General features: G+C 42.8%; 2 protein-coding genes across 2 annotated transcripts; both read right to left on the bottom strand.

Moving 5' to 3' along the window:
• Positions 1-591: 591 nt before the first annotated feature.
• On the bottom strand, positions 592-15,619 carry myo5ab (myosin VAb). The gene is made up of 39 exons (XM_027021469.2): positions 15,593-15,619; positions 15,113-15,223; positions 13,963-14,134; positions 13,494-13,638; positions 12,949-13,105; positions 12,602-12,745; positions 12,215-12,296; positions 11,786-11,893; positions 11,567-11,673; positions 10,797-11,062; positions 10,570-10,651; positions 10,326-10,466; positions 10,051-10,176; positions 9,871-9,954; positions 8,882-9,016; positions 8,641-8,738; positions 8,437-8,523; positions 8,231-8,339; positions 7,871-8,082; positions 7,575-7,731; positions 6,955-7,194; positions 6,527-6,721; positions 6,136-6,229; positions 5,913-6,061; positions 5,510-5,650; positions 4,982-5,038; positions 4,506-4,730; positions 4,272-4,309; positions 4,070-4,150; positions 3,773-3,965; positions 3,523-3,616; positions 3,254-3,394; positions 2,891-3,045; positions 2,473-2,562; positions 2,235-2,385; positions 1,846-2,128; positions 1,449-1,623; positions 835-915; positions 592-744 (listed from the first exon to the last, which is right to left on the bottom strand). Exons 1-39 carry the CDS (start codon positions 15,617-15,619, stop codon positions 592-594), a joined length of 5,286 nt encoding a protein of 1,761 aa, XP_026877270.2.
• Positions 15,620-16,556: 937 nt separating this feature from the next.
• arpp19b (cAMP-regulated phosphoprotein 19b) lies at positions 16,557-18,339 on the bottom strand. Its single transcript, XM_027021448.2, has 3 exons — positions 18,104-18,339; positions 17,568-17,690; positions 16,557-17,405 (listed from the first exon to the last, which is right to left on the bottom strand). Exons 1-3 carry the CDS (start codon positions 18,164-18,166, stop codon positions 17,235-17,237), a joined length of 357 nt encoding a protein of 118 aa, XP_026877249.1. The 5' UTR covers positions 18,167-18,339; the 3' UTR covers positions 16,557-17,234.
• Between the last annotated feature and the right edge of the window lie 652 nt (positions 18,340-18,991).

The raw sequence follows: 18,991 nt of genomic DNA, 5'->3' as shown, positions 1-18,991 counted from the left end.
GAGGCAGAAATCCACAGACACCAAGTCTAAATTCAGTTTACAAAAGTAAATTCTTCAATCTGGGAAGGCATGACTGCATGAAAAATCTGTATCTGCTGACACATCAATATCCCTATTGTCACTTAAGTAACAGGCAACATGCCTGTTTTTTTTGTTTGTTTATTTTTTTAATGGAAAGTAACTTTTAGTGAGAAACTGAAGTAGGTTAATCTATGTACTTTTTAAAAAAACGTGCTTAAAATTGGGTGAAAAATTATTTTTTACTAATGTAGTTTTTGTGAGATTCTTCAGAACCATGTGCCTAGTAATAGAAGGTGAATACATCTGAAGATGGTGAGGGAATTAACCTCTTCATTTCTAAATATGTTCAGAAACAGCATTTTCACATTCCCATATTCCAAATAGTGAAGGCTACATCAAGTTTTGTTGTAGATGGTCAGAACAGATTGTTACCAATCATGCACCTCAAGACTGCAACTAAACGGAACACACTTTAAAGTAATACGGGCCATTCTGCAACTAATGTAGTTATCCAAGCTTACGTCTCATAAGTGCACCGGGTATGACTCCCCACTACCCCCTGCTCAGTGGTCAGAAGCATGTGAGGAAACTGAGGTTGAGGCTAGAGGGGATCTGGAGGTTCTCTAGGGCCACAGCAGATGGGCTGAAGGGAAGGAAGATGGGGAAGACGGTCTTACTATCCATCAGCAACTGAGGAGACTCCTGACGGCCCTTCAGGAAAGCCTGAAGAGAACATGTGCAGCAGAAAATTACAACACACGCACACATGCGCGCACACCCAGTAATGCACAACACCACGAGCAAAAAACTCACCTGTACAGATTTCATGAAGGAGACAGACACTCTTTCCTCAAACTCATTGAGTGGTGTGTAAAGGTTGAGTATCTTCACAATCTTTTGCATGGAAAGAAGATACATAAAAGGATTCAAAAGGTTAAAATAAATTTCCACAAAACAGTGTGGAAAAATTGGCAGCTACTGCACAACATGCATCCCCACCAGCATGCCAAAAGCATTAATACATTATATAGTTTTCATATTCTCTCTCTCTCTCCTCAGCCAGAGTGATTGTCAAGTTTAAACCATTATAAGGACACTTTATAGGGCACTGCATCAGGTTTTCTCCACTAGAAGGAGAAAAGGGCATATCAGGGACACGTCAGCGAATTTTCTTGCTCTAGAGGGCGGATCATAATTTATTACATGAACAGGCACTCTAGAGGGTACTCAATCATTCCCCCCCCCCCATTAAGGTCACTCAATAGGGCACTTCCTCTTATTTTCACATCTCCAGAGTGCATTATAGAAATGCATCATCAACTATGGGGGCACGAGATGGCTCCGTCCCCCAGCGCGTCTCTCTGAAACACAAACCCCCATGCTACATTGCCATACCTCCCCACCTCTGCATGTGTTTGAGTCATTACCTGTGGAGCTGTGAGGGCAGTGCACATTGTGGCGATGGCCTCTGCATCTTCCCCACTCTTCTTCTTGACCTGCAGCAGCTGAGCAGCCTGGATGAGGGGCTCCAGTGTCTCCTTCACCCCGCCCCCCTGGACACCCTTATCCATCAGCCACTCCTCCAGCTGACACACGTTATACCTGTGCATACGCACACCAGACCCGTAATTCAATCCTTATCTCTAAACAAAGATAATCAGAATAACAACAAGCTTAGACAGGGCTTTGGACAAAAATGTATTGGAGATGACCACTCATTCATGCTCACCTTAAAACTTCAATTAAGAAAACAAAAACAAAAAAAGTGTCCAAACTTTATTGTGCATAAGACATGGCACAGTGGTGCACCCTGCTGGCCAGTACCTGATCTGCAGCCCTTTGCTCCAGGAGCACATGTCCTTGCGCAGGAGCAGATTGTTGAGTGTGACGGCACAGATGATGTGAAACTGCTGTTTGACAGCCTGTCTGATGAGATCAGGGTCATTACCATGCTTGACCAGGGTGGAGTGGAAGGAATCGAGTTGTTTGACGATGGACTCCAGTGTATAGGAGACCTCCTCAGGGAAACTGGAGGTACGCTTTCTAAGCCCAGTGGGCTTCAGCCCCAAGACACCTGGGATGGTGTCCTGTTCCAACATGCCCGCCGCTAGGCGAGAAGGGCAAAGGTAAGGGAAACATTAGGACAGAGGCAAGAGAAACTGGAAGAAAAGTTCAACATTAGCAGCTCCGAGGGAGCAGAACCTGGCCCTCACCAGTCATAGGCTGCAGGATGTTCTCCATGCACTTGATGAGCTGCTGGTAGATCTGGATCACCAAGTCACTTAAAACCTGTCTGTACTCAGTCAAGTCAAAGTTCAGTAGGCACTGCTCATTCTGCTGTGGAGTGTTGTGCTTCGTGTAGGCCTAACAGTGTTCAAACAGGGGTCAAAGATCAGGGATCAAACACACAAAAAAGCATGAGAATAGAAAACAACACACACCCACACCTACCTCTTCTCCACTGTACTGTTTCAGGCAATGTAGGAAGCGACAGGTGTTGGCCAGCCAAAATGAAACTGTTTCAAAGTCATCACCTCTTTTCTGTAAAGAGAGGACAGATTCAATTCCATTTAAACTTAATCCTAATTACAATGGTGAAAATCTAAAAACAGTATATATCATTAAGGGCTAAGATGCTCATACAAAAAGACATTCTGTAATCCCCCCCTGTGCTCAGGCTCTCCACAGTGGCACCCATTAAACTAATGAGCTCGCCTCCTTAACAAAGAAGGGAACTCAATTAGTGAAATCTAGTTTTGTGGTACACAACTGGAACAAGCAAGAAACGGATTACCCATGGAATAACAGCACCCTAGGACCAGCCTGCTAAAAGGGCGTGCTGTGAGCAGCATCATTCTCGTTCTCTCACCTTCAGCACGTTCTTGATGCAGTTGATGGAGGAGTTGAGCAGCGTGTAAACCCTCTGGTCATCAGTGGTGTAGTCAGCATGACGCAAGCACATGAAGAGGAGGTACGCTGGCAGGTCTGGGATCAGGCTCACAGCAGACGCTCTGGGCTTCATATCTGAGGCATACAGCAGTGCATGCATCCAACAATAATATAAACACCAAACTACAAGCTACTCCCCCAGGAATCTGTCCCCAGATGAGGTCTAAAGCCACCTCACTGGCTCCAGGACAGGCTTTGAACTGTCGGTTATTTGAATACTTCAATTCCACAAATGTCAGAGTGCAAGAACTGCAGGCGAGTTGGTTTAATGAAAGCTTGTCACCTGTGATGAGGGTCCTGAGCAGCTTGCTCTCGTCCTGCTTCTTGTACTCCAGCATGCCCTCGCAGTGGCGCGCCTTACGCATGAGCGCCGGCAAAGCTGCACCCGCCCGAGCCTCTACACTCAAACCGCACTCGGCAGAGCCTTTCAGCATGTAGTAATGTGTCAGTAAACACCACATGAACTACTGCACCACTGCAACATGTCTAATAGACATTCATCATAAGATTAGATAGCATGAGATTAGATAGGGTTTATTGTAATGAACTTACTGTCGGATGCCTCAACCTTCTTCAGGTGAATCTTCAGCTGTTTCTTCAGCTTGCGAATGGTCTTGTCCTGCTTGTCCATCTGCTCCATGAGGTCCTACAGTTATTAAAATGATCTGTCATTCATTTAAAGGACAGAAAATCCCCCCCACCCAAGACCTCATTTCTAAAAGGGGAGGCTACATAGGGAAGGGCCAAATCATGCACGTGGGTGGAAGCTGTCTCTGTCTGCCTCACTGCATCTCCATCTCACCAGGTTGTGACGGGTGAGGCGGTTGATCTCGCACTCCAGGCCAACGTTCCTGCATCCGTCCTGAGGCTGGAGGGTGTGCAGGAGGAGCTGCTGCTCCTTCCTCTCCTCCTGGAGGGCATGCAGCTCCACTCTCAAAGCCTCCAATTCCTCAGTGTGGGCCTGCCTGTCACTCTGCAGCTGAGACTCCAACAACCTACAGCGAGGTAGGTCAGATATGGTGCATGAGGAACAGAGGGTCCTTTTCTTAAAATGAATTGTACATAAATGGACATGGGCAACTGTCTCTTTGCAGCTCACTTGTTAGTTTCCTTCAGGCCCTCGTATGCCAGCCACAACTCTCCATCCTCATTTAGCTCATGCAGATCCAGAGTTGGGGATCTTAATACGCAGACACATGAAGAGAGAGGAGTGGTCTCTGACAATTGCTGGATTTAGTAGGGTGGTGAATGCAGCCATGATGGGAGCAAGTGATCAGAGTTAGAATGTGGTAGGAGGGTACCTGCTAGCGTGACCAGAGTCACCTTCAGTCGCCGCTTCCTGAAAGAGAGCAGAAACGTGGTGTGGGAGTGAGAGAATGAGCAGGACCCGGCGGTAAGCATAAGCAGAATGGCTTCACGTCATAGCTGAATGACAGTTCCAGAACTAGTCCTGATGCTGTCATGTACGTGTACATGTGTGTGTGATATTATATATAAAAATGCCATATCTCTGGACCATGCCTTTATGCCTTTACCTTATTCTTGAAGGCCTCCAGGTTTACTAGCTGAGTGCGCAGAATGAGCACCTCCTCCTTGCGCATTTCCAGCTCCTCATTGGTGGAGTTCAGCTGTTCTAGAAGCACATTATAGGCTGGAGCTCCAGGGGACACCAGCCCTGAGCCCTCCCCAAGACTGAGAGCCACCCGCAGCTCCTTCAGGTCCTTCTTCAGCCTCTTATTCTCTGCCTCCAGCTCCTGCCGCTGTCATCAGGGAGCAGACCACAAAATGGATATTTCAGGGGTGAAAAAATAAAATAAGTCACAACCTGAGATTGAAGATTTTACAGATAGCTCATAGCATCATGTAAAAATGTACTACTAGTGATGGCCAGTAAGTGAACCAGACATTTTTAGATTTTATTCATAAGACACTGCTAGTATTGATCATAAATAATAAATACAATACAGTTAAAGGCAAAAGCTGCAGTACACATGTCTGTATATGGTCTTACCTTCTGTGCTTCGTAGTCTCTCTCAGCTCCTATCGCTCTCTGACACTCTTCCAGGTCCTGAAGGCCAGAAAGCATACACATTCATGAATGATGCTCATGAATAAAGCTCATCTCCTGAAGCAAGATGTGAAAGGGTCTTACAATATCTTTTTCTTTTTACAGATCAAGGCATTTATTCCCCACACCAGAGATGTAATTGCCGGCGTTCCTCAAAACAGTAACACTAAGCATGACAGGCTTGTGGCAGCCTGATGGAGATTACATTAGTAGACTTCCCTGGTCTTAGCGAGGCAGTATTCATGTGTTCTGGGCTGTGTGGGCACTACATGATGAAGTGGTGTACTTAAGCTGTGCCAGTGTGCTGATGGGAAAGGAGATTTCAATTTAGGGTAAATTTTATTCTAGATGGAGCACTTAAATTGTGCTCCAGTAACCAATAACAAAAGTGGAGGATTCCACTAAAACCATTCCAGTTTTGAAATCACATGCAACCTCTGAAGTGTTGTGAACCTGGTCTGATGTGGTTACATTGGCACGGTCCTGCTGGAGCTGCTCCTCTCTGGAGTCGCACTCGTTCTGCAGGTGGAGCCTCTGCTTCTCCAGCTCAGCCACTCGCCTCTGCAGCTTCAGCAGAAGGGCCATGTCCACGCCTCCATTCAGCTCCTCCTCCTTACAAGGCAAGATAAGGCAGTTATGCTGTGCATTCATATTTGTTACCATTTGTCAAATAGGTATATGTATTGTATAGTACTGACTGAAGCATAAAGCACATTAATTGAGAAACGAAACTCTCTAGATGTGAACATTGGCAGTAGCAAATGGGGCATGCTCAGGGAAAAAGACCACAAAAAGAAAAATAATTTCTCATTTTAAGCATTAAATATGCTGAGCTTCTCAATTGCCAAACATTTTATGAAAGCATGGGCCTTACTTTTGCAGCCTCTCTCTCTGATTTCAGATCAGCATGCTGTTCTTCCAGTCGGAGGTGTTCAGACAGAAGGTTCTGGTAGTGAGTACGCTCTTCATTTAGCTCCATCTCCAGACGCTCAGCATATTCCTGATGAGTCTTCTCCAGCTTATCTATAAATGTATTAGAGAATAAAAATATAACTGGAAAAATAACTTGACAGGGAAACCAGCGGGATAAGACCAACCAGTAATCTGCTGGCCCTGGTCCTGGATTAGCCTGTTCAGTTCATCTTTCTCACTCTTCAGCATACCATTCTTCTCATTCAGCTCTGCAACCACCTTCAAGGAGAGCACAGAAGATCAAAGCCCTTTTATATTATATACATACACACACACACACACCCCTATTTATTTATGTGTTTTTACACTTTGCTATCCTTTCATGACACGTCAAGACTCTTGACCTGCCAGTAAGTAAGTATTAGTAGATCTAAAAGAACATGAACTCATTATTGACATAATTCAGTTGTCTTGATGTTAAGGCTGCTATTCTGTGCATGAGCACCATCACAACTTTGTTCATAGTGGTTAAAACTCTTAGAACTGCCCTTCTGTTGCATATTCCTTACATCTTACCTTTCTGCTCCTATCCAGTTCCTGATGTACCAATCCCAGCTCCTCTTCCAGGGCAGACACCCGGATGCCAAGGTGACGTGCATCCTCTTCCACTCCTTGCAGAGTCTCTAGGTGGTGACGCAACTTCTCCAGCTCGGCCACACTAGTGCTCTCAACCACGCTCAAGTGCTCAGACAGCTGCCTGTTCTCCTTATGCTGGACATGGGGAGCATAAACACACATGCACACACGCACCTTTATCAGTAAAAAAAAATAAATACATTTACTCCTTACTTTAAAAAACAAAAAGCAAACAACAACAACAACAACAACAACGACGCAGCCTGAGATGCCAGGATAGACTCCACCCCCCCCCCACCACTATGACCCTCAGTTCCTAATAAGTAGTTTAGAAGATTAATGAAAACAAAAATGAAATAACACCACACCTGCTCATCCACTTTCCTCTGCAGTTGTATGATCTTGTTCTCCATTCCAATGCTGAGTTTCTTGTAGTGCTCGATGGAGCGTGCTTCAATCCTGAGTCTCTTGAGCTGTCGGCGGGCCAGTGTGCGGCGCACGCAGCACTGCAGGTAGATGACCGCCTGCACAGAACGTTTGTAGTGCAGCCGAGCCAGCCAGCCCCGCACCCACCTCTGTACCACCACCGCCTTCTGCTCACAGCGCAGCTGAACACGACACACAAACACATTAAAAATGACTGTGTATAATGGTCTAAATCCTAATGCAAACACATTAATTACATTTGTGTAGATCTCAGTTGTGACCTTTTTCTGTTCTTCTCAGCATTGCCAGTTTAAAGTGTCTGACTTGCATTCTACTCAGTCAAGCGTTAATTAGTTAATACCAAAATACCATACCCTCTGAGGCTGTCACACTGGTATAAAAATAAATTCCAGTGTAATGACTATGCTCATGTTTTAACCTAAACAAATCACCAAAACTATTGCTTTGAAACTGGTATTGTCCTACGCTCAACAACTGAAAAATAGCAGCACGCGTTTGGTATGACCCCGACACTGATACTATAGGAGGCCGCGGGCTCTACCTGTGTGTACCGTAGCCGTGCTGCGTGGCCACGGAGCAGACGCTGGAGCAGCACTGCGGCAGCTCGCTGGCGCTGGAACAGCCGCCTGGCTACACACATGCGCTGGTACTTTTGCAGGACCACCACCGCCCTGGTCCGCCTCAGCGACTTACAAAAGCTGACCAGTAGGAAGGTAAAAGCCGGTTACAGCGCTGCCCCTGAACAAAAGCTACACCACCAACAGCAGCTGGATGACGTCTAATGTAACAGAGGCACTGGTAATACTCAAACAATCAAAGCTTTGTGGGGGAACTCACGCTCGTGCCTGCTGGCCCCGTGCGCATCTCTGGATGGTGACCGCAGCTCTGCGGACACACAGGTATTTCTTGCGGGCAAGCCAGCAGCGGATGGTCTTCTGAATCATGACGCAGGCAGCACGCAGCTTCTCGGCTCGCAGTTTCTCCAGATACGCCACCTGTCCCGCCCTGAAGAAGATCTTGGTCTTACCAAATTTGTACTTATCACTGTCCTGTGAGAAACGAAAAGGAATGTTACAGACCGGCATGGCCAGCCTCATTCAACATATGCTATTAAGAGAGTTAACAAGTAATTAAAAGCAGCAGTGTTTACATTTGGTGTCCAGTGTTTTTTCACCACTACATAAATAACCTTGTTACCTGTATGAGCTTCTCTAGAACATTCTGGCATGACAACTTTCTGTCTGAGAGCACATCTTTCTGTTTCATCAGCACTCTGTAGCGGATGAAGAACTCCTGATATGTCCATCTGACAAAAGTGTTTATAAAACATCAAAGTCATCCTCCAAGGCATTTTAGCAGTTGGTCATAACCATTTGTATTGGTTTGGAGTAGAATAAATGAACCTGGATGGAAAGCCTGCTGCCGAGATACGGATAGTCTCCAGAACACCACACGCTCTCAGCTGCTGCGCTGCTCTACTGTTCTCCATCCTGAAGAGATAGCGAGAGAGAAAAAGAAGAAGGGGCAAGAGAGAAACTGTAATGCATCTGAACAACAGAGAATGCATCTTAATTAAGCCATCCAAGATGAAAGTTCAGGTTACTGACATGAAAGGGGATTTGTGGTCATTGGGTTTAATGCAGCGTACATAGTGTGGGGTTGTAGCATTCAGAGTCTCCATGAGCAAGTGGAGAGAGTTCCGAAACTAAAACAGAGAAGGAGAAGCTAAGCAAACACTCCAGCCGTGGCTAACAAAATTCAGATCTCTTGAATGGTGAATTAAACAGCTGGGACTGACAGGTGGTTTTAGAGGAACATGAAAGGTCAGTATAGGGTTGTCCCTCGAACCTGCAGCCCAACCGATTTCTTGTGCTCTCTGAAGGACTGCCCCACACGCGTCATCTTTGTGCGGCCAGATGCTGCGATGCTACTAGGACCAGAAGCATTTGCCTCTTCCTGGAAGAGCTCCAGCAGTAAAGCAAACTGAAAGAGGGAATTTCAAGGGAGATGCATTGAAACATGAGCAGAATCAAAACATATCCCACGTGCACACTGCACTAATATTCATTCAACGAACACTGTTTAAAAAATAAAATAAATCTAAATACAGGCAGATTATTATTCAACACATATTAAATATTTCCGGTCTTAAAATCACTTTCTAGTCTGCAAGATAAAATTGTTCTAAACCACAATTAAACCATTGGGAACTTTATAATGGCGTGTAATTTGCATTAGCTGTAATACATAAGTCTCAACTATGCATGTGTCTGAACTCATGACAAAGAAGTGCTCTCACAGCGCTCACAAATACTAAGAGTAAGCATTTTACTACACCAAAAAGACATCACAGAGACTAAAATTTCCAAGAAGTTCCAAGATAGGGAGTTGGGTGGAGGGGGAGGGGTTAATTCTACAAATCTTGAAAAAATGGCAACTGCACAAAGATCGTGACAGCAAAAACGACAGCAGTGTGGCAGATTCCCAAGCTTTGAATCAGCAGGAGAGATCGTACTGCATCTTACTTGATGTGATGTGTGGTACTGTGCACTACAAATGATCTATAAACTGACACCCTGTATATAGCCTCTCCATGGCAACAGATTAAATAGACAAAACAGTCCAATTGAATTTAGAAAAAATAAATCACAAGCACATGAAATTTAAGTGATTTTTAAAATTTAACCTGTTAAAATTTTAAATCTGTCAAAATGTCATGATGGCTGTTGCATGAAATTTGACAGCAAAGTTCAACTTTACGCTATAGCATGTTCCTCACAAGAGCAGAACTAACGGGTGACTTGGTAGAGTGGGTAATACTCCCAGGCTGCACAGACCTGACTCAACTTCAGCACTTGTATCTGCTCCTCGTTGACAGTGTCTTTGTTCTTCTCCAGAAACCCCTCACACTGATACTCCACCTGAGGTATAAACAAAAGTACAATAAGAAAACAAAAAGGAATAAACTCATGAAAAGAATTCTGGTTGTAGTTCTTGAACCAGAAATATTTCTGTACCTTGTCAGCAAAATGGTGGACGATGAAGGCTTTGTTGGACATGCGTGGTTTGTCAAAGTGACTGCTCTTCTTCAGGTGGCTGTTATAGAGCTTCTGAGCCCATGAGTCATCTGATCCCTTTGGCATCTGAGGAAATTATGGCAAGTTAGGAGACTAAAGCATCCACAATGAAGTGAAAAACCATCACACTGTTCATCTGCAAGGTACACACGCAAGATAAAATAAAAGAACATTTGGTTTGGTTTGGAGAGAGGGAGGGATGGATACATGTTTACCATGCATTCCTCATCAAGCAGATCCAGCAGTCCCATCTTGGCTTCAATCAGGTTAATGCACGTCTGATTGTCATAGAAATCAATTAGAGTCCATGGGATCTGCTCTCTCAAATATTCCTCTTGCTCCAGTTTGAAGACATGCTGGATAGAAAATGTCCAAGTTAAGGTGATGAGATGTTTCAGAAATAGTAAATAGTTTCGCTTATCTAAATAATGGAGAGCACATGCAACATCCCGCACTTACCACATTAAACTGTTGCTGGAGTTTCTCATTGGCATAGTTGATACAAAACTGCTCAAAGCTGTTGATTTCAAATGTTTCAAACCTAGACATATGAAATATTTGATTAATCGATCCTAGACTAACAAAACAACGCCTAGTAATCAAGCGGGCAACTCCCTCCAACAACACTATTCCCAACAATGTTTTCAATATTAAAGCCACAAGCATGTGTAAATCTTTTCACTTGCCCATAGATATCCAGCACACCAATGAAGGAGTGCTGCTGGCTGGACGAATGTAGAGCCCGATTGATCTGGCCGACTATCCAGGTGAAGAGCCTGGCATAGATGAGCTTAGCCAAGGCATCGCGCCCGTCCATTGCCTCTGCCTTGGACAGGGGTTTGCTGAAGGTTTCTGTGACTGTCTTCAGTTTTTTATGACACAACCAGTGGGCCATGGGCTCACATGACACCATCATCAGCTCACAGAACTTAGACAGGTGGCTGTTTTCAGCCTAAATATTGAATAGCATAAGCAAAAACAAGGGGAGAAGCATATTAAACAGGCTGTTCACGATATACGTTTGCATAATGGTAAAGGATTGCCTATAACAGTGATAAGTCACTCCTTGAGGCCAAGAACATAAGAGCACTGATCCACTCTACTAATGTTTCTGGTAATGTAGTTCATTCATCAGTCAAATGTACTACAGAGGGTCTAACTACCATTAAGGATAAATTCCATATAGATTTGTACCATGACATCATTTAAATGTGAAGAAACAGGACCTGAGTTTAGGTGTTTTACTTCCAAAAACAATGCTACTCTCAGGCAACTTAACATTAAAATTTTGGCCATCAGTTTGAGCTCCATTCAGATCAAGCCCTCTTCCATAAATATGCTAGATCTTAAAAATGTGTACTGGTATTCAGATTTGAAATTCCTTTTGGAAATGGTGTTCTGAATGGAGCTCTACTGCATGCTCACTGCAGTTTTATTTTCTCCATCTAAAACTCACTGAGATGCTGCAATTGGCTGAGCCTCTCCCCGACACCGCCACGTTGCCCAGGTGAAGGATGGCTGCCAGGACTCGGAACAAATCCAACTGTTGCCTTTCACCAATTCCTGCAGGTATCATTCACATGAATCTGACATTGCACAAGACTGGTCCACTATGAGGCCTTCATTTGGTGAAATCAAAACTACCTCCAATAGAGAGAAAAAGAGACTTTTTTACCCAGGAGTAAGAATGCCTTGCAGGTGGCCTGCATCTCCTGGGCATCATCCACTTCTTCTATGATGGGGCTTCTGCCTTGGTTAGTGCAGTGGAAGTCACTCGCGCTGCCTTCAGAAAGAGACTGCTCATTCAGTGGGAAGTGGGTAAGGTACTAGGAAACTGGTCCAAGCTGATGCAGTAGGTGGGTGGGTGGGGAAATAAGACAATCTACTGTACTGGTGTCATCTTCCCCATTAACTAGAATATCTCAATTAACAGGCTTATTCACTCATCATATTTATCACTTATGTTTAAATCATAGCGATACTTCATGAAACAGGCAAGGTTTTTTGCATACATTTTGTTTCCTGAAACCTGTATGAACTTGAATGATCTTTAATGAACAGTGAACCGCATGTTGATGTAGATCACACAGAACGTGTGTCATACCTAACTGCAGAGCTCTGAACTCAGGCAGATGAGCAGAAGCACAGAGCTGGTAAAAGATGTGATAGTTGCGTTCTTCAGCCGCCTGAAATGCAGGTTATGGTCATTAAGGTTATGATCCTTATTGATCAGTTATTGAGCTTGTTTAAAGAACAAGTTGCAGTTTTTAAAAAAAGACCACATTATGACTTTTGGGAATTATTAGTCAGCTTGACTTAGGACATAACCAGCTTCTGCTTTTATAGCCAAACAGTATGCCAAAAACAGGGAAGCAAAGTTACTCTGGAAGTCATCCAGCATTAGGACAGAATAATGAGCATCTCAGTAAAAAAAGGCCCTCCAAAGCCAGTGAAGTACTGCAGTGAATAGTCAGCAAGATAAACAAATGACCTGAAACACCACTCTTGACTTCTCCAGTAGGTATGTCCTCATGTTGGCGCCAATGATGTGATGCTTCCTGTCAAATCCGATCTCTATATACTTTCCAAAGCGACTGCTGTTGTCATTCCGTGTTGTCTTGGCATTTCCAATGGCCTGGTAATGAATGTATCGAGTGTACATAGAGAACAAAATTTACTTGCTTCATCATAAAAATGCAGACAACACATTTGTAATACAGTTAAGTGGGCTGCTATGGCTTTACCCATCTGATAAGACACTAACATTTGTTCTACCATAGGCTTTCAAAAATGATTAATTTTCAGTACATTAAAAGATTAATAACAATAAATAAATACCTCCATTATGGGGCTGGAAGCCAACACTCTCTCCTCCACACTGGCCTTGGTAAAGGAGCCACTGACGGTTGCAAAATAGCGCATGGCATATTTAGCAGAGACAGTCTTCCCTGCTCCAGACTCCCCACTAACTATGATGGACTGGTTCCTCTCATCTCTAATGAGAGCGGACAAGATCATCCATTTCAGAATATACAAGCAAAGGAGTGCTCCAAACAAACAGGGAGAAAAAAAAAAAAAAAAAAGATATTCAGGTATAAAGGTAATCTATTTATACTGCATTAGACTTCTTATTAAATGGTTTTTGATTAATGGCTTATCTATACTCATTAGGAAGGTATTGCTTTTACAAAGCAATTTAGTGTGCAGATTTACCTGTCCTAAGTGAGTGAACAGTGTTAAAGAACCTCAAACCAGTAAAGTGCATGAAACAGAAGTGTTTGACAATAAGATAATAACTAGAACTGGACTGTACAAGACACAGATAGGGCCTTTTTAAAGGGGAGAACTTTAACAACTGAAAAGCCTAGAACAAGGTCACAAACCTGGCCATCTGTTTATAGGCTTCCTCAGCCACGGAAAAGATATGAGGGTCCATGTCCCCCATGTTCTGCCCACTGTATGCATTGATGATGTCAGTTCCATAGATTGGCAGGGGCTCATAAGGATTGATGGCCACCAGGATGATTCCTAATTAGAAACTGCCATTTAACCCAAGAAGCTTCAGTGTGGAGTAGCTCAATAACGTGAAACTGAACAGCACAAGTGACAATTTTGCAAATAAAGCTACCAAGAAGCGCTCTCCTCCTCTTAGCAGCCTATTACTCAGTGCTGAAAGACTCAACAGCTGCCTGTAAAGATCTCTACACAATTATCTAAATGCATACTAAAGTTTGCAGCACACAGCTCTGCAGTGCAATATTCATGGGCCAGGCACGTAATCAAGCAACTCCAAAGTCTACAGTACACGCGACTATGGCCAGAGACCAGCTGACGTCAGAGTGGGCAACTCACCACAGTACGTGTAGATAAGCTTTGAGTCGATGAATCTCACGCGGAGGTTGTGCAGCACAGCCGGCTCATTGAGGAAGCTCAGGGCAGTGAGGTCATTCTCCCCCACCAGGAAGTCTGGGTTACGGAGGGGAGGTAGAGCGTTGCCTTTGGGGTCCAATTTATACTCCAACTCCTTTATTAACGTCAAAGGACACCATAAAGGAATGACCATCATAAATAACAACTTATGTAAAAATAAATCACTTTATTAGAAAGGAAGATGACAAACAGATCAGCTAGTCTGTAATTATACATAAATAAAATGCACCTAAGACAGGTGTAGTTTACCTTACAAAATGGCCAGTGACAGTAGGTGCAGTATATGTAGTTTCTAATATGGTTGGTGATGCGTGTATATCAAACTTTTTTGGAGTTTTTGTGGTGGTACGTTGTGGTGGATCTGCAGATTTTGTGCTACTTAGTCGAGTGAACTGGATCATGGAAGCATGGGCCCTGACACTAGATTAACAGCCTCAATTTGTGAAGCTTGACTAAATTGACTTATAAAGGAGCCTTGAGTACATTTGAGCTAGACACCCTCTCGACTGCGGATTCAGCAGGACAGCGAAGCTTTGGATAAAACATGCAAAGCAGCTTTAACTCATCAGTAAGACATATGCAGGCTACATCTAAATTTAAACGGACAGCTGTGGCACACAAATGACTCAATATCTTGATCCCACTGCAAGTGTTTTTTAAACAAGGATTCAATTATTGTGCAGTAGAATTTTGAGTATTCACAAACAAACTTCCTGCCATCTTTCACAATTAAGTCACTCTTTCCACCTGGGCTTGCTTCTCATGATATTTTTGTACCATCTTTGTCTTCCCTTCTCTTCCTTCCAAATGTAGATACACTTGTGACCAGTTACATACTGGCATCAGTTTCATTGTTATAACTGTTGTTTTTTTTACTGAGTATATTGGTGTCATTTGTACTTCACTCAGTAAAAAGCATTTTCTATACTTAGAGCTAGTTCATTTGTCTTGCAAAGAAAAATACTTCAGTACCTAGTAATGGATCAAGTCAACTTCTAGCTTGAGCATCAGGTTCAGAATTTGAGTCGATATTTACAGAAAGAAAAGAACATATGCAACGTTTCCCACTAACCGTGCCGTCCTCCAGTTGCAGCTGAAGAGCACCGTCTCCAGGGTTGTAGTCTTTTGTCAGCTCTGCTGATATCCACACCTCCGTAAGGTGGGTGATCCAAACCCGAGCATACTACAGAAGGAAAGGCTCGGAGTTCTCATCTCAAGCATAGAACCAATAATGACAAACGCCGTTTATACAAATTGGTTGCCTTTGTAGTAGTACAGGTTCTTTAGCACAAAATTTGTTCACGGACGTTTTTTTTTTTCGTAGGCCACACAGTTGGCGTCTAGGGTCAGGTTACACTGACATGTAGACACGTGCAATAATGTTACCAAAAAACAAAAAGACAAAAAAAAGCGATTACAGACCAACTTAAACGCATATTGAGGGCAATTGCTGTTTGTTGCAGAGCTTTAGAGAGCACTCGAGTGCACTGGCAGTGAAGGTACAGATCCTTCCGATGCACTGATCAAAACAGCATAAAATGGAATGATTTACCTTTGAATACAGAGCCGGCGATGCCATAACGCTTTCTAAAAAATTATTATAATTTATTTTAGGAATAGGACGTAGTTCTTCATGTGGCGAACATTCACAAGTGTCGACATCTGTAATCTCCATGAACTTGCCATGCACTCTTTAATGAGTTGTATGAGTGCAGGCGAGTTTAAGATCATCCTTACAAAGTCTCTAGGCATTCTGGGTATAACGCTTAATGGATTCTATGATAAACCGCTGCTTGCTGAAGTTGTGCAAAAATCGCCACCCAGTCGTAAAGTAACCTGTTTCTTTTCCAAGACATATTAGGTGGATAGTAAGATCATAATTCTAAAATGACTAACAGGCAGTGTAAATACAGACACATTTTGAAATGTTTACTTTGATGTAATAAATGTCATTTTAAGCACCTGCACAACCTGTAGTGTATGCAACATTTAGCTACATAAGTTAAAGGTTGTGATTTTCCTACTTACAGGCATTAAATCAAAGCTTAAATTTTAATTCATGTTATGTCTTTTGAAATCAGTTGCAATACTTTTGGGAGTGGACAGTCTCGGTAGTCTACCTCCAAGTTGCAGTATCTATTTATCCACTGCTTTGAAAATTAAAAATATTTTATCAAAAAGACTAAACACCTCTACTAACTTTGTCAATAAACATTACAGGACATAGAAATTACAAGGGAAAAACATTCACTGCTCATTTGCACTTTGGACAGTGAAAGGAGTCAGAATTTATTTTCTAGTGAATTTATCAGTTATTAATTTTTTGCAAGTTTGTGTGGTCACATTAAAATGCAAATTAGTTTATGCATCTATGACAAGGGAGAACAATATGCTTATTAGGCCACCAATATTCAGATAAACAGACTAAAAAGTAGTCTGTCAGCTTTTTTTTTTTTTTTTTTTAAAATCACTCTGCATACCACCGTGCAGATACAGGGATGACAAGAGAACATAGATCTGTAAGTTTATGTGCAAAACTATTTTATTTACAAAACAAATGGCACAGTTGTGACTAAGTGCTTGTGCAGTTTGAATATTATTTGCTGCACCAACTAGAAGACATAAGAGATGAAAGAAGATGAAATATCAGCACAAGCTCCTGACCAAAGCCACAAATGCCCCCCACCCACCCAGAGTGGGCAAATATTGCCCAGGAGAAACTGTGCCAGATACAATTAAGGCCGTTAACACAAGTCACAGACAGGAGGCAAGCAGCGCTAATCAAAAAATCCCTCTGCTTTTCACGAGACATAGTTTAGACAAATGAGATCTGTTCAAGCCTTTCAATCAAACAGCAAAATACACATAAATCACTGCAGGGAAGTGAGTACTTAAAAATCTAAAATCCTAAAAATGTTTGTTCAAGTCAAGATTACAGTGTGTTTAAACCTGAGAGTAGACTTTATAGCTACATCTACTTCTACAGCCAAAACCTTGATACCACAGATGAATAGGTTAAGAGAGCACCCAGCAAACAAGTGTTCAATTTTATCAAAATGTTTTCCCAATCAATTAAACAGGCAATAAGGGGGTGGGGTGGAGGCAAGGGAAAAAATAGAAAAATGGAGAAAGGGGTATTAACAAGCTCAAGACACTAGGAATGGTAAAGGGACACAAAGTCCACAGGGTTCATATCAGACAGCCAGTTTACTGGCAACCAGTGAGGGCTTCCTTTGGGGTAGATCCTGAGGTGTGGGGATGTGGTCTCCAGTGATCTCAGTTTTTTCAGCTGTGGCTGATGGAAGCTGTTTATTCTTCATCTTGGCTTTGGCCATATTATAATCTCCTGAATCAAAGTATTTTTGCTGCAAAAAGAGTAAAAACTAGGTTATACAGATACAATTACAATGTTTTTGGTCTGGTTTGATACCCCCCCCCCCCCATCACGACACCAGCTTCCCCCAAAAAGTGTTTGACACATCAGTCTGTAAAAAACACTGGTCAGTTATTTTGGGATGGAACCATACCCCTTTCTGTAGCCTTTTCCTCAGCAGGTCTGACCCGCCAGGCTTAGTGCCGAGATGGGGGTACCGAGCCTTTAGTTTGGCTTCCTCTGCTTTCTCGGGACTCACAACCTTATCCTGCATCTCCTGCAAAATACGATATTGTTAATACAGACTGCAAGCATTAACTAAGCAAATACCAGATAAACAACTACAACAACAAAAAAAAGACAAACAAAGCTATCCAATAACAGAGTATAACAAATACAAAGCTAGCCTACGCCTTGGAACTTGCAAGGTATCGAGCATTGTAGCTAGCTAGCCAGGCAAGTTAGACAACATTGCCAAAATTAATACAATTTAAAAAGCTAAAGCGGGGTAATATAAATCTAAAAAGCTAATTAATGACTTGGCATAACAGTATATTTAGCTATGGTGATATGATGCATTTGCTTTCGACTAAGCTAACATTAGCTTCGGGACATCATGGTAACAATTAGCAAGCAAGCTAGGTTAGCGACCTAGCTAGTTAGCTACGTTGTGAGTTCTGATCAGCTAACCTGCTGCTCCTCCGTGGTCGCCTCCTCCATAGCTTGATTTGCAATTTCAGTTTCGTTAGACATTGTGATTAATTTAACTGTGACAGATTTAGTGTAAACAACACTATTTCCCTTCTTTACCACGACACCGCTAGCTAAGTCGTCCGTCTCCCACTGTCCAGAGCCTCTGCCACAATGCTGGTAGAGGTAGGTAATCTAGCTATTTTAGCTAAAATAACTTTTATTAACGGAGTAGACAGGCGTGCGTTGTTCAGTGCAATACCGCCCTCTATCGAAGTGGCGGTACCACTAGAAAATAATTAGCTACAGTACGTGCGAAAAATATCTTAGTTGTGGCAGCGTCACGTATGAATAAGTAAAATCATACCCATCTAGTATTTTTGGTATTAATAAACGTAGACTACCAAAGTAAACTTTCCGGGCAGTTTTGGTAGTCAAAATTCTTTGCATATTGATGGCATTAGAAAGGAAATAGTGGAAGTTTTATTTCCTCTGCACATAGGGAGCATGTCATAATGACAATAAAACATTTGCTTTATATAGCACCTTTAAGATACTCAACCTCACTACAATACATTCTTAAATTAGAGGGAAACAACTGAACACCGTTACAGTGACACACACTGACAGTTCAAGGGTTTAGAAGGATAAGGGCTGTGTGTCTGAAAAAACTGGATTTTAAATTCAGAAAGTGATAAGGAGTGGCTAATAGTGAGGGGAAGAGAAATCCATAGTTGCTGATCAGCTCTAGATAAGGCTTGCAAAAATGTTTAGAAGAATAGTAAAGAAGTCAGAGATTTAAGACCCGAGTGTGCAACATGGTTGGTAGAGAGAAAAGGAATCAGACAGACTGGAAAGAGCGAGGCTGATGACTGCTGTACAAGTGAG

This window comes from Electrophorus electricus, chromosome 2 (genome assembly GCF_013358815.1).
Source record: "Electrophorus electricus isolate fEleEle1 chromosome 2, fEleEle1.pri, whole genome shotgun sequence".
Classification (NCBI taxonomy): Eukaryota; Metazoa; Chordata; class Actinopteri; order Gymnotiformes; family Gymnotidae; genus Electrophorus; species Electrophorus electricus.
Note: the sequence above shows the minus strand (reverse complement) of the source record. Positions and strands in the feature narration are given on the sequence as shown.